This window comes from Gopherus evgoodei, chromosome 3, assembly GCF_007399415.2.
Source record: "Gopherus evgoodei ecotype Sinaloan lineage chromosome 3, rGopEvg1_v1.p, whole genome shotgun sequence".
Lineage (NCBI taxonomy): Eukaryota > Metazoa > Chordata > Testudines > Testudinidae > Gopherus > Gopherus evgoodei.
In genome coordinates, this window is record NC_044324.1 from 3738888 (window position 1) to 3752470 (window position 13583).

At 43.0% G+C, this 13583-nt stretch overlaps 1 protein-coding gene across 2 annotated transcripts in view; it reads right to left on the reverse strand.

Annotated features, from left to right (window-relative positions):
• The window catches only part of SLC4A8 (solute carrier family 4 member 8), a 68131-nt gene that overhangs the window by 23969 nt on the left and 30579 nt on the right, over nucleotides 1–13583 (reverse strand). For both annotated transcript variants that reach the window (XM_030554545.1, XM_030554546.1), the window contains exons 3-10: nucleotides 11595–11732; nucleotides 10079–10214; nucleotides 8868–9028; nucleotides 5851–6039; nucleotides 4321–4412; nucleotides 2728–2885; nucleotides 2224–2311; nucleotides 963–1109 (exon numbers count right to left, since the gene is read on the reverse strand). In XM_030554545.1, the coding sequence (XP_030410405.1) occupies nucleotides 963–1109; nucleotides 2224–2311; nucleotides 2728–2885; nucleotides 4321–4412; nucleotides 5851–6039; nucleotides 8868–9028; nucleotides 10079–10214; nucleotides 11595–11732 (1109 nt within the window). The remainder of the gene's footprint in view (nucleotides 1–962; nucleotides 1110–2223; nucleotides 2312–2727; nucleotides 2886–4320; nucleotides 4413–5850; nucleotides 6040–8867; nucleotides 9029–10078; nucleotides 10215–11594; nucleotides 11733–13583) is intronic.

Consider the following 13583-nt stretch of genomic DNA (forward strand, 5'->3'; position numbering starts at 1 on the left):
CTTTGAAGGTTGTACTAACAGATACACTTTTCACCAGGCACAAAAGATGAACACACCCAGTTTATTTTGGACTGGACGGACTCAGCTGGATCCAGAGCTGAGGGTCTTTCACACAGAACAGTGTTCCACCAGCCCCTCTCTTTGAAATTCAGCCTGGCCATCTCTGCTATCTAAGTACTTATATGGCCAACATTACTGTAGTATCTACATGTTTCACAGTCTTTGATGTATGTATCCTCACAACCCCTGTGTGAGCTAGTAAAGTGCTCTGATTAGGGCTTGACTTCCACAACCTCCGTGACTTCTGCAGCAGCCAGTGTGGCTGACCCCAGGGCTGCCCAAGCAGCTGGCCCCGGGGACCACCTGAGCAACCACCTGAGCAGCAGTCCCGGGGCGGCCAAAGCAGCCACAGCTTGATGGCTCCCGGCAGTGGTCCCAGGGCGGCCGGAGCAGCGGCTGGTCCTGGGACTTTATCCCTCTGGTGACAACCACAGCAGCTGCTGGTCCCCCGGGGGGCTCCCCTCACGGTGGTGGCTAGAGCAGCCACTGGCTACCCCTGGCAGTGGGCCCCCAGGGGCTCCCCCATGCAGATGGTGCTGTGTGCTCCTTCCTGGCAGCGACCCCCCCAAGATTCAATGAAGGATATTTATGGTATAAGTCATGGACAAGTCACAGGCTGTGATTTTTTGTTTACTAAAAATACTCATGATTAATTCATAACCTTAGCTATGATACCCATTTTAGAGATGGGGAAACTGAGGCAGAGAGAGGGGAAGTGACTTGCCACAAGCGTGGGTGACAGTTGCCAAGCCATGAATAAAACCCAGGTCTCAAGTTCCATCCTGTGCTCTGTCCAGTATGACACACTGTTTCACAGGGGTCTCGTGTACAGTTCCTGCTCATACATCCCCGTCAGCCATTATAGTCTCTCTCTCATTCTGGAAGTGAAAAATGTTACCTACCTGGGAAGGTACATTTTTCGGTGGTTCAATTCTAATCGACGGATCCCATTCTCCAGGAGGCAATACTGTCACCTGATCCAGGAACTCATCAATACCAGCTACAAGGTCACCACGGTCTTTGGCTTTATAAGCAACGTCATGGAAAATCTACAAATAAGAGAGTAAGGTTTAGGCATGCTTAGCTTAGGAAGGGGAAACCAAGGCACAGAAAGATGGCATGGCCTGCCCTTTAGGGGGTTAAACTAGATGACCCTTGCAGTCCCTTCTAACCCTATGATTCCATGTTGTACAGCAGGTCAGAGACCGAGCAGGGAACTAAAAACAGTTCTCCTGAATCCCAGTTGAGTGCTTTATCCACTAGATTGCACTGCCTCGCTTGAGTAATAACAAAAAGATAACAATAATGGGCCAGACTGTCAGGTGCTAGTTGACTAGAGCTGGCCAGAGAATGAGGTTTATTCCCAGAGAAAATTTCAATAGCTCAGTGAAAAATAAAAAATAAAAAATATTTTGATTCTGAAATGCCACTGATTTGCCTCATGGGAATTACAGTTTGGTGACCTCATGCTCCCATTGTCCCGTAAAAGCCAGGGTCTCTGGTCAGACTACATCTCCCATGATGCACCATGGCCTCGCTCTTGGACAGTCACTGTCCATGGTGCATCATGGGAGATGTAGTCTGCCTGAGGAACCCAGCACATAGAGGAGAATCGGAGCCTGAGGTGCTTGAACTACAAGTCCCATAAGGCATTGGGGTGGCCTTTCAGAGTCAAAATATTTCAGAATATGGCTGTTATATTTCAGCTTTTAACTAAAATATTTCAACTTTCAGATATTCAGTTTAACAACAAAATCTCAGAATTTTCCATAGAACACACTTTTTGCAAAACATTTTGTTTTGCTGAAATTAAACTCAACCTTCCGTCAAAAAACAGTTTCAATGGAAAATTTTCAGACAGCCTATTTGTCACCCACAATCAGGGCCATTATGCAGACTTGTTGAAAAGCCGGGTGCTTATTTTGATGCCTAAATGGAGGCTGAGCTATTTTGCAAATGTGGATTTCGGCTGCCGTGGGGAAGAGAACAAACTTCTCTAGTGTTACACACCCATCCTGATCTCATTCTTCATCTTATCAGCCTGGAAACAAACAGTACATGCCCTTAAATCCTGGTCTGGAAGAGAGAATGATTTAGAAGAGGGCAGAAAACAAAGAAATGCAAAGGAGAAGAGCTGAAATTGTCACTTGTGCCATACCGTACCTCATCTGTCATGAGAGTGGCCATTGACCTGCCAATCTCATGGTACTGATGTGCTTTCCCTTCTGGTCCCAACAAGATAAATAGGAACCTGGCCACAGAAAACAGAGAAAAAAATGCTTTTATTAAATGGTAGTAAAGAGCAAAAAGAAACCACCTGAAGTTTCCAATGGGATCCGCACAGTAAATTAGCTTCAACGGGAGTTAGCATGCAATGCTCATGGACTTGCAATGGGAGTTAGGCACATTAAAGCCTCTGAAAAGCTCTCCCTTTAAGTGTATTGCTTCTGTAAAAACGTCACTTCACCCACTGGGTGGAGTTCTTCGGAACCCATACCTGTGTATTGAGCTGATAAAAGGCATAAGAGAAAAGCTGGCCTGAGTTTACTGGGACTTTCCACAGAATTTTTTTAATCTGATTTGAATATATATACATAATTTAATTTAATGTTTAAACATTTTTTAATTTTTTTTAAAAAAAGATAAAGTGTTTTTTAACACCCTTACCTTGTTGGGATCGGCACTTCCGTCATGCCTGAGAGAAGGACGGCTGGCGTCAGACGCACGAACGCCACCACGGGACGAAGGAGGAAATCCAACTCTCCCACTAGAACGTTGGAAGCTTCTGCTCCGGTGGGAATTTTCTTCATAAAATGAAGCTCCGCCTAGTTATGAAGAAATAATTTTCAGACAATTAGGAGTCACGCCTCCAGATCCACAACTGCACCTTCGATGCCTGCTCTCTACACAGGTGTTATAGCGGTTTAATTATTCTGGTTGGAGGGGTGATTTTCTACTGAAATTGTTAAATCGATACAACCGTAGCATGGATGCAGTTGTACTGTCATAAAGGTGCCTTAGGACTTTTACATGGGAAAGTTTTTTCTGTATAATCTAAGGAGAAGAGATGAGCTAATATTTGATATTATGTTCTGGGTGAGGAGGGGAGGCAAACCAAAAAAATCTGAAACAAAATTCAGTTCAGTTCCAATCAAAACCTGAACGTTTTTTATATTTTTTAATGAAACATAGAAAAAACGGAAGAAAAAAATTCGTTTCGGTCCAAGAAAACGTTTTGGTTGATCTGAAACTGATTGTTTCATTTCATTTTGGGTCAACCAAAATGTTTTGTTCAACCCACAATGAAATGTCTTTGGGGTACTTTTCTTTTGGGACATTTTGGGGTATTTTGACTTTAAAAAAAAATTTTTTTTTTTGTTTCTGTTGAAACTATTTGTCAAATTCAACCCAAATTTGTGAAGAGCATCACCACCTGGAAAAATGTATTTTTGGGGCAAATTTACTATGTTTCAAAAAAACTTCGCCCGGCTCTAACAACCAGTGAATTTAAATCTATATAGTTTTTCCAGTATAACCTCCCATACGGAATAAGCATCACATGTCAATGGTTGATCTCAGTGGACAAATGGTTAAGGCAATACGGCCCAACCCAAGGGCCAAACCAAGTTATAAGAACTCATGAACAGATTTTCAAGTTCTCAGTATCCACAATTAGGATCTGACTTTCAAAAATGCTCAGCTCCCATTTAGGCACCTAAATAAGGACGTCTGTCAAAGCACTCAGCACTAGGCCTGTGCAAATAATTAATTTTTTGGTTTGCTGGCCAAACTAGAAAAAAATCTGGGGCAAATAATTGTTTCGGGTCACATGAAATATTTTGTTCAACCTGAAAGAAACTTTTTATTTCATTTTTGGGGCGAGGGTATTTTTTTTTAATGGAACTGAGGTAAAATTCAAAAGGAAAAGTTGTTTCCAATCAAAATGAATCAGTCAGAAAATGTTAAAACCAAACAATATGATTTTTTTTACCATTTTTTCCCCAACTGAAGCATTTCAGCAAATTCAACACAAATACACAAAAGGTTTGAGACAACCCAAATCTGTATTTTTTAGCCAAAAAAAGTTTTGGCTAAAAAATGTCACCAATCTCTACTTTGCCCCCATTACGAAATTTATGGCCAGTTTTTTCAAGCAGGCTCCTCACCCAGCATGCTGAGCTCTAGAAACATCTGGCCCCATCAAATTATCCACATTTCTTGTATTTACCTTGACTGACACAGCCACACATAGCATCTCACCTTGCTTAAATCCATAGGACTAGTGTCGTGGGTCACTCCATTTTTAACTTCTAGACTGGTGGTGCCAGGCTGAGGACACTGCACGTGCATTGCTAAAGGAAAAAGAGACCAGAAAGCCCAAGGAAGCATGTTTCCTCTGTACCATTTGTGGCAAACACACACTGTTGCAGGACAGCAGTTAGTGATCAGAACTGTATTTGCATGAATGCTAAGTAATCACACACAGCTCCCATTAGCTGAAAGGATACTAGAGCAAAAAGCTTTTGAGCTGCCCAACACCAGCTCCTTCTCCCACGAAAAAACAAAATAACTAAAGAGAAATAAAGAAAAGAAAACCCTTACAGAAACGTCCTCCCAATTTCCCTGAGTCCCATTACAAGAAGTCTTCTTATTTTGGGGCATCTTGATAAGTGATAGCTTCATGCATTTTACAGAATCACCTCTCATTTCTAATATGTGTTAAGGCTATAGCTTCACTGCAGAAAAAGGTGTATTTTTTACAAGGCCTGGGTAGTTTTAACCTCAGAGTAACTATCTGAGGTTAAATGTATACCCCTCACCTAAAGTGCATTGTCTCCACTAAGATTTTACATTGATACTTATCAGGGGGTAGCCGTGTTAGTCTGTATCCACAAGAACAACAAGGAGTCCAGCGGCACCTTAAAGACTAACGGATTTATTTGGGCATTAGCTTTTCGTGGGTTGCATTTGAAGAACTGGTTTTTTTACTCATCAAAACTTATGCCCAAATAAATCTGTTAGTTTTTACTGATACTCAGGACACATGTGGGGGGAGAGGTCACCGGTGGAATGAAAAAAAGAAGAAAAAAAGGAGTACCATGAAATATCAGGACAGATGCTTAAATATCAGGACGTCAGGTCACCCTACACAGCGATCAGTATGAATGCTAAGGAGTCAAAACTACCAGTCATCTGGCTTCATGATTAGAGCTAAGCACAATTTTTTGACTTAAGCTTTTTCTGGTAAAAAAAAAGGCAGATTCAGCAACACTGAAACATTTCATGGATTCGTGTCAGATTTGCCGAATTGTTCGTCTTGAGAAAAACAAACTACCACAAGAAAAATCCAAGAATGCTGAAATATTTCATTTCGACATTTTCAAAACAAAATATTTTGATTCTTTTGGGTCACGACAACACACGGCAGAGAAATTTCCTTTAATGTTATTTTTGAAATGCTTGAAATTGAAACAGAGCATTTTGTTTGACCTGAAATAAGGTGGATTTATTTTTTTACTTTTTTGCTTCGCAAAAATTGCAAAATATTTCATTTTGCAGTCAACCCGCAATGATTTTTTTTCAGTTTTCAGAACTACGGGCAAACCATATAATCAGTTATTCCCTCAGCTTTCCAGCTTTAATCATCATGTAAAAAACCAACACCGTTTTTTTTCCAGTGAAGTCATAGATAACTCAGCTGGGATTTGTGCTCCTTGTTGATTCAGGCCTTTTGGAAAATCCCACCTCAAAGGGTCAGGCTGTTTGAAGGCGTGACCCAGAAATCCTCACCCGTTTTATCCAATAAGTGTGGATCTGACTGTTTCTTGCTGACGTCAGTGAAAGAGCGGACAATTGGAAGGAGGTTGTTCCTCTTCTTCTCATTCTGGTGGTGATGCTTTTTTAAGAGGGCATCCCGGATATTCTCTCTCATACTTTCATCAAACTCACTGCTTGGTTCTTGCTGATCCAGGATCATATCTGGGGGAGGAGAAAATCATTTCTCTAGCGTGCCGATTGTGTCACCGATGAATGTCCATGTGCTCAATGTAGGAAGGGAGGAACAGTGATTACAGAGCTATTCTAGGACTGAATTTGTGTCCCTGCTCTGCCACACACTTCCTGTGTGACCTTGGGCAAGTCTCCCTATGTCTCAGTTACACCTGTAAAGTCGGATAATAGCATCACTCTACCTCCCAGGGCGAGTTCTGAGGATAAATGCATTAAGGAACGGGAGGTGCTCAGAAAAAAGCAGTATAAGTACCGTTGACAGAACTAAACATGCCCTCAAACTATTCTTATTTAGCTCTGTGCTTAGAAAGACTTCATGGCCACAGCAATCCCTGAATTGCACCTCCACAGTGTCCCCATATGATGGGGAGGTGGTGGAATCTCCTTCCTTAGAGGTGTTTAAGGTCAGACTTGACAAAGCCCTGGCTGGGATGATTTAGTTGGTGTTGGTCCTGCTTTGAGCAGGGCATTGGACTAGATACCTCCTGAGGTCCCTTCCATTCCTGATATTCTATGATTCTATGAAAGACTATCCCTATCTTACACATGGAGAAAACTGAGGTACCACACAGATTAAGTGCCACCATCAAGCCCTTGCCTGATCTGAGAATTAAACATTTCCCCTTTGTTTCTTGGTGAAGATTCCGTGGATCATCCTTTCCCCCTGCAAACCACCCCCTCGTGTTCGTATTGCAGTCATGCTGACAGTGGGTTACATGCTTTCCAAACACCGAGGAAGAGAGAGGGCGAGGTTGTAACTTCAGTGGAGCCAGGACTCACTCCAAGAATCACTATAGCCCCAGCCAGCCAGCAAAGAGCAGTGGGACAAAACCCGTGACAGTTTCAACCCACGATGAGCTGGGAATAAGGTCGCACGCCTCATAGGAGAGCGTTACTACCGCCAGACGGAAAAGACAACCAATGCCGACGCGATCTTATTTAGGGAGACATTGTAGCATTGTTAATATGCCTTTGGGCACGCCTGCGCAGCTGCTGGGAATGTATTTCCCAGCATGGATAGACAGACACACACTGGTTCTGCTCGAGCTAACGTGCTAAAAGTAGCAGCGTGGCCATGGTGGCATGCACAGTGACTCTGACTAGCCAACTGAGTACATACCTAGGGGATCAGGTTTTTACTTAGACAGCTAACTCAAGCAGAGCTAGCACACGTCTGTCTAACCATGTAGAGAAGCACGCTCCCACATGCTGCGTACACATATCCTTTGTCTTCCAACGAAGGCAGGGAGTTTTCTTTGCTAAAAAGTCTCTGCAAAATGATTATTCACTGCTTAGCTAATGCAGTTATTATTCCCCGTTCTCAGTAATGCAGTCTTCTTTCCTAATTGCATTGCTCTACACATTTAGCCAAATTATAACCAGTCTATAACTGGCTTCCCTGAGATTTCTTGGATAATTGACTGTAACTGGCAGTGCTTGAGGAGGAATGTGCTAAGAACGGATCTGACATCACTAGACCTTGAAAGAGTTTGAATGGAGATCTGCCAGTCAAAAATAATTTCTACAAAGCTGCTTTCTCAATTACCCTCAGTTATCTCAACAGAAATGTATTACTTGGCCCTCTGCCAAAGGAACCCTGGCTTTGAAAGTTAGGTCTTGTCTACATATTGCAAAGTAGGTACTGAATATGAAGTGAAATAGCTATTCTGTATGAACATGCCTATTCCACTAACTTGCTGTATGGACTCGCCTATTCCACAGTAAGGTTTTATCTACATGGGGAGTTATTCCAAACTGACTATTCTGATTTATTCTGAATTGTCTCAATCCACTTTAGAAATGGATTAAGTTAATGCGGAATTAGGATTTGTCCACATATGAAAACCAATCCAAAATAAGATTGGGGCATGAATTTAAAGAGGATTAACTATTCCTGATTCTCTCCATGTGTGGATGCTCTTACCCCAGAGTAAGAATGCAACATTCTGAATTATTTATAATGTACTTATCTTAATCCAAACTATTTGGATTAAACTAATAGAAGTGTCTACTTATGGCATCAAACAGGAATAGTTATTACACTTTAAATTTATACCTTACTTTATTCCGGATTAATTTTCATGTGTACGCAAATGCTAAGAGTGCCTTTTTGCAGTTTAGCTTAATCCACTTTCAAAGATGACTAAATTAAACCAGATACAAGCACCCTTGGTGTGGAATAAAAGTGTCCGCATGGGGAGTTAGAATAGCTAGCCTGCCATAGCTATTCTGGACTGTTTTCCTATGTAAATAACCCCTTAAAGAATTTGCATAGTTCACACAGATTCCCACGTCTGAAAACAGAATAAATTAAGGTGAGATATTTGTAACAAATAGTTTATTCAATGGATTTTACCTCTTTTTCTGACCCCAAATGGTCCAGACATACACTTCTAGAACAACAATAGCATGTTAATCTATTAGACTCATTTCTGTTATCTGAAGTTATTCTCCAAATTATTTCTCTGAATAATTGTAGGTCTGTAAAACATGAGAGAATTTGATATTTGAAAGGTGCGCTCTTTTGATTGTCACATGGTCTGTTTCTGGACCTTGATTGGATGAATGTAATCAGGATTTCACGGTGGAAAAATCATGGTTCCAAATCTAAAGTTCGGTTTCTGTGCATATTCTAATATGTTTGCTTAACATTTGCTGTTTTGATGGCATCCCTACCGAGGATTTTGCAGGAACAAACATGATGCAGAGGGAAGTTACTTCGTTCAGAAATGCACAAGGATATTCCCAAAAGCTTTTTTCTCTGACATGACCCAACTGATCACTCAGTAAAACAGTACCTGCAATTTCCTCGATGCTGTTGGCACACATATCCAGAAGGACAGTCCCGTTCATGATACAACTCCTCAGCTCAAAGAGGCTGTGTAATGAAAGTGTCGCTACATAGGGCTTGCTCCAGCGTTCTCCTCCGTCCTCCACATCTTCTTCGAACTTCAGCCACCTGGAAGCATGGCAAACCAAACACAAATAAATACCAGCAGTGACCAGTTCTGGTGAAAAGACTCTCAAGCAGGTGTTGCAAAGATACAAAGCTGTGTATGAAATCTACCCCATAGACATTCGGTAACTCAATTAACGGTTCAAAGCTGGAAAAGGGAAGAGGATTCAGGGGCTCATTTTGTTTTTTAAGCAGCTGACGCAAAAAATTCCACCAGCTCTAATAATGCGCTGAAGGGTCTATTTTATATTTATTTTATATAGGGCACAGCAGCTGCTGGGATTGGATGACGGGGGATGGATCACTTGATGGTTGCCTTGTTCTGTTCATTTCCTTTGAAGCATCAGGCATTAGCCCCTGTCAAATGAAAGGATGCTGGGCTAGATGGACCATTGGTCTGATCTAGTATGGCTGTTCTCATCGTCTTAGTATAGTGCACAAACGCCTCATAATCTTTAAAGCATTTGTCCTCGCAACATCCATGCCTTTCTATCTTATATGGTGCCCATTATCCTAGTATGTAAGCACCTCTCAGTCTTTAATGTATTTAGCCTCACAAGCCCCTGTGATGCAGGGCATCGCTACCATCCCCATTTTACACATGGGAAACTGAGGCAGAAAGAGACTAAGTGATTTGCCCAAGGTCACACAGCAAGCCTGTCTCAGAGCAGGGACATGAACCTGGGTCTCCCATGTGCCTGGGCTAACACATTGATCACTGGACCATCTCACCTCCCCATGTCTGTACATCAACATGTCTGCCTTTGATTCTTCCACATGCTGTTATTACATAGGAGGTGCCTGAAAAAGCAGAGGTGCTGTGCTATATACAAGGGATCCGCATCATATCTTCCTCCCCCCACCTCTTTACCAAGTCACACTCTGGAAGTGACAGACTATGAAAGCCCTGTCTAGCAGCAGCATCTTTTCTTCCAGCAGGTGGTATCATTGGGCAGCACTTCAAGGAAATGGTACCAAAAACATAGCCTGATGGGAGGTCAGGAAAACACATTCAGTTTCATTGAGCCAGTGGAATATATAGCTGTGTGTCACCTGGCTGTTTCCTTCCATTCGGCATCTTCTCCTTCTTTCACACAGATTTCATCCAGCTCTGTGAACAAATCATGGGGAACGTGCTCCTCGTCCTCCTCCATACCAAGGATAAACTGAACTCGCTGAGACGGGGTGTCTAATTAACAAACAGTTAAAGAGGCATCTGCTGTGACCAGGTTACGCCATTAAAGAAATGCCACATTTAAGAGGAAGAGGTTGCTCATTGTTATATGTATCGAATAGAAACATCACGCCAAAGATGCTTGGTTTCAAACCAACCCACATGTCAGAAGCCAAATATAAAATTCATAGGCACCCACCGGTGGCCCAGCCAATCAGCTCCTCTCTCCGCCCCCACCCCCCAGCACCTCCTGCCCACTCTGGATCAGCTGTTCAGTGGTGTGCAGAAGGTGCTGAGGGGAGAAGGGTTTTAAGAACAGGTTAGACAAACACCTGACAGGGTATATGTGGTCCTGCCTCAGTACGAGGGCCTGGACTTCATGACCTCTCGAGGTCCCTTCAGGTCCTACCTTTCTGTGATTCTATTATTTATACATGTATTTGGCAGATTAAAAATCCCCTAAAGAAAAAGAACAGAGCCAAAAAGTAAAAACGAATCATGAAATAACACGACCGTTCCCAGCTTTCGCTTGGATAACTTTGTTTGTATGCTGCATATTTCTCGTCCACCTTTCCTCTGTCTTGTCTATTTCAACCGAAAGCTCCTTTATGACGGGGATCGTTGCTTGCTATGTGTCTGCATCATACCTAGCATAATGGGGCTCCGATCCTAGTAGGGGGCCTCTGGGTGCTTCCTCTACAAATAATAAATGCTGATCATAAACTGAATTACTAGGAGTAAATTCTTGGCCCTCATGAAGCGAACGGCAAAAGCTCCCAGTCACTTTAGCTGAGCCAGAATGTCCCCTCTTAATTTCATATACGCTAACTAGCACAAGTTTGGCTCTAACTATTTCAGAGTGAATAAAAAAACTCAGATGTTGCTTTCACTGGGGTGAGATTGGGCAATGAACTTTCCATGTCCAGTGCCCCATGTTATCCCAGGAAGAGCAATGCCAGGCAATTTACCAACACTTGTGGTAGATACTCCATCCCTGATAACTTTTAAATCAAGACTCTAGGTTTTTCTAACTAATCTGCTCTAAGAATTCTTTTGGAGAAGGTTTCTCGCCTGTGTTATTATAATAATAATTGGAGATATACCTATCACTGGATGGGACCTTGAAAGGTCACTGAGTCCAGCCCCCTGCCTTCACTAGCAGGACCAATTTTTGCCCCAGATATCTAAGTGGCCCCCTCAAGGATTGAGCTCACAACCCTGGGTTTAGCAGGCTAATGCTCAAACCAGGTCACGCTAGATCATCATGGTCTCTTCTGGCATTGGAATTGATGGATCTATTAAAAAATATTGATTCCCGTTACTTATATAAGTTCTGCTTCCATCATTAAACGCACGCTATGTTCCCATTGTACATTAGCCTGAGATGTTATTTACCATGAGATTCCTGCTCATCTTCTTGAATGGCTCCCTTCGCCCGGTCTCGTTTCCGATGTTTCTGGCCATGATTCCTGTGATGCCTGTGGCTTTGTCTCACCAAAGGCATCCGTACCCCAACATATAGCGTTCTGTGCCCTGCAACAAAGCAGAAGCATATTAGTCTGTGTCACTCTTAGCCCCACAGTGCCTGTCAAGATGAATGGTGCCCACAGTGCAACATTGCTGTTCATATAGCTGTGCTTCATAACGTATAATGTTCAAAGTCAGTAAAAAAAAAAAAAACACTTAGGTCAGCATTTCTCAAACTGGGGTATGCGAGGGTACGCCAGGTGGTCTGCAGGCCCCACTGATCAACTCCTTCCCCTCCCTCCCAGAGCCTCCTGCATGCTCAGGAACAGGCCCTGCTGATCAACTCCTTCCCCTCCCTCTCAGAGCCTCCTGCATTCTCGGGAACAGCTGTTCGACAGTGATCAGGAGGCATGGGGAAGGAGGGGGAGGAGCGGGGACCAGGCCTGCTTGGGGGAGGGGGAAGAAAGAGGCGGGGAAGAGAAGGGGCAAGGGTGGAGTGGAGGTGGGAAGAGGTGGGGCAGCGGTGGGGACTTGGGAGAAGGGATGGAGTGGGGGCAGGGCCTGGGACTGAGCAGGGATTTTGAGGCTCCACAAAATAATTTAAATCAAAACGGGGGTCCTCGGGTTGCTAACGTGTGAGAACCGCTGACTTGGGTCACACAATGACAGAGTTCAGCAAAACGTCAAAATTCCATTCCAAGGGAAAATTCCAATATTTCAGCTTCTGTTTTTATCCTGAATCAGGAAAGAAAAAGTGAAATATCAAAAGTTTTCATGGACCAAAACTTTCAGGAACATTTTGATTTGGAAACGTCAGAACGTTTTGTTCCAAGTCGGTTCAGCATTCGTCACTGATAGAGATGGCAGATAACTCAAAAATTGGCAGGCTGGTAAATAATTTAGAGAAAGGGCCACTGATTTAAAGTAGGGTGACCAGATGTCCCGATTTTATAGGACAGTCCTGATATTTGGCGCTTTTTCTTATATAGATGTCTACTACCCCCCCACCCCGCCCCGATTTTTCATCCTTGTTATCTGGTCACCCTAATTCAAAGAGATTGCGTGATAAACTGCATTTTCACACAGCTATGTGCACATTTATATACCAGGGGATAAAGAATGCAGGCCATGCTTACAGGATGGGTGACTCTATCCTGGGAAGCAGTGACTCTGAAAAAGATTTGGGGATCGTGATGGATAATCAGCTGCACATGAGTTCCCAGTGTGACTCTGTGGCCAGAAGAGCTAATGCAAACTTGGGACGCATAAACAGGGGAATCTCAAGTAGGCGGAGAGAGGTTATTTTACCTCTGTATTTGGCAGTGATGCAACCACTGCTGGAATCCTGTGTCCAGTTCTGGTGCCCACAATTCAACAAGGATGTTGATAAATTGGAGAGGGTTCAGAAAAGAATGACTAGAAAACAAGCCTTATCGTGACAGACTTAAAAAGCTCGATCTATTTAGCGTTTAGCATAAGAAAGAGAAGGTTAAGGGGTGATTACAGACTAAAAGTACCTCCCTGGGGAACCAATATTTAATAATGGGCTCTTCAATCTAGCAGAGAAAGGTAGAACATGATCGAGCAGCTGGAGGTTAAATCTAGACAAATTCAGAGTGGGAACATTTTTAATGGGTAGAATAATTAACTTTGGAACAACTGACCAAGATTCATGATGGATGCTCCATTACTGACTATTTTTAAAATCAAGATTGGGTGTTTTTCTAAAAGATCTGCTCTAGAAATTGTTTCGGGGGAAGTTCTCTGTAGGGTTGCCAGGTGTCCAGTTTTTGACCAGAATGCCCGGTCAAAAAGGGACCCTGGCAGCTCCGGTCAGCACCACCGACCGGGCCATTAAAAGTCCAATCAGCGGTACTGAAGGTCTAAGTCCCTACCTGTCCTGGCACTGCGCTGTGC